A 1,619-nucleotide genomic window follows, 5' to 3' on the forward strand; every position below is an offset into this window, starting at 1 on the left:
CAAATCAAGAAACTTCTTGTAAGTCGCCTTTTCTTTCTGCCTTGCCAGACGTTGAGGGAATGGAGGTGGTGGCTTTGTAACCACGGGCTGTGGCTGCTTTGTCACTGGTGTCTTGACTACCCTCTCTTCTTCAATCATCTTCTCAGTAATCTTCTCTTTTTCAGCTTCTACTCGACTGGTTTTCTTCGGAGCCACTTCCTCTAATTCTCTCCCATTTCGAAGAGTCACGGCATTACAAGGCTTGGGATTCACATCCGTATTACTTGGAAGTCCTCCAGGTGGTCTAGTATTTTGTGCACCAGATATCTGTCCCATCTACCTCTCTAAATTGCACACAGCCAAATCGCGATTTTGATTATCTGCTATCAACTTCTGCTGGTCTATCATCATCTTCTGCATATCCCCCATCATCTCTTCCATACTGTTCGTAGGTGCTTAAGGAGCAGATGTTAGCTGATAGTTCTGTTTCTGATTACCTGGGTTGTCACTTAACCTGAAATTCGGGTGATTCCTCCAATTTGGGTTGTAGGAATTCCCGTATTGATTGTTGTTTCCTTGCCCCTTGCTTACATTACTCACAAAGTATATGGATGCAGGATTTGCAGGGCATTCATCACTGTTGTGCCCTTCTCCACAGACTTCACAAAAAACGATGGCTTGTTGCACTGCATGCACTTGTGGTGGAGGTTGCGCAACAGTTAACTTCTTGATTTCATTGCGCATGGCATCAATCTGTGCTGATAGTGATGTAAAATTATCTACTTCAAAGACACCCGGTGCCTTCCTAACTGAACTGCTAGCTGCATCATCCTGCCAGTCTGGAGTGCTCTGAGTAAACCTATTCAATAGTGTGAATAGTTCTTCATAGCTTAGATCAAGAGCCTGCCCTCCTGCAGCAGTGTCTAGTGATGACTTATGTTGGGCATCCAGATTCTCAATAAATGTGTGTGCCAGAACTTGATTCGTCTGATGGTGGTGAGGACAATCTCTGAGAAGACCCTTAAACCTCTCCCATGCTTGATACAAATTTTTTCCATTTTTCTGCCTGAATGAAATGATCTCCCTTCGGAGGCGAGCTGTCTTTGCTGGTGGAAAGAACCTTGTCAAGAATTTTGTCGCCAAATCATCCCACGTAGTGATAGAATTGGCGGGCTCTGCTAATAACCAGTTACTGGCATTCCCCAATAGAGAGAAGGGGAATAGTGTCAGCCGCACATATTCTTTAGTGACCCTTCTAGTAGCAAAAGTATCGACAATCTGCAGAAACGTACGGATGAGATGCTGAGGATCCTCGTGCGACATTCCCGTGAATTTCCCACTAGAGTGAAGTAGTTAAATCATAGGATGCTTCAGCTCAAAGTGCCCCTCGATGGTGGGCTTGAAAATGTTTGAAGTGGCATCCGCCACACGAGGCACTGCAACCTCTCTCACTTTCGCTGGTTGATTATTAGCCATGACCACAGGTAACTCTGCTACAACCTGCGGATTCTGTAATAAATTCAAATCTCTCATGCGCCGATTGAAAGTACGTTAAGGCTCAGGATTGAATTCCTCAAGATTGTTTTGACTCGCAGTCCTTCGCATTCGAGTAAAGTACCTGCAATCAAGTAGAAGCTAAG

At 44.8% G+C, this 1,619-nt stretch overlaps 1 protein-coding gene and 1 pseudogene across 1 annotated transcript; one reads left to right on the forward strand and one right to left on the reverse strand.

Moving 5' to 3' along the window:
* Positions 1-435: 435 nt before the first annotated feature.
* On the reverse strand, positions 436-1,302 carry LOC132612007 (uncharacterized). The gene has a single exon (XM_060326359.1). It carries the CDS (start codon positions 1,300-1,302, stop codon positions 436-438), a length of 867 nt encoding a protein of 288 aa, XP_060182342.1.
* LOC132612411 (small nucleolar RNA R71) lies at positions 974-1,067 on the forward strand (annotated as a pseudogene).
* Positions 1,303-1,619: the final 317 nt, after the last annotated feature.

The sequence above is a fragment of the Lycium barbarum genome, chromosome 9 (genome assembly GCF_019175385.1).
Source record: "Lycium barbarum isolate Lr01 chromosome 9, ASM1917538v2, whole genome shotgun sequence".
Classification (NCBI taxonomy): domain Eukaryota; kingdom Viridiplantae; phylum Streptophyta; class Magnoliopsida; order Solanales; family Solanaceae; genus Lycium; species Lycium barbarum.

Coding starts and splice junctions, on each gene's coding strand:
- LOC132612007 (XM_060326359.1), bottom strand. CDS start 1,302: ATGTCGCACGAGGATCCTCAGCATCTCATCCGTACGTTTCTGCAGATT.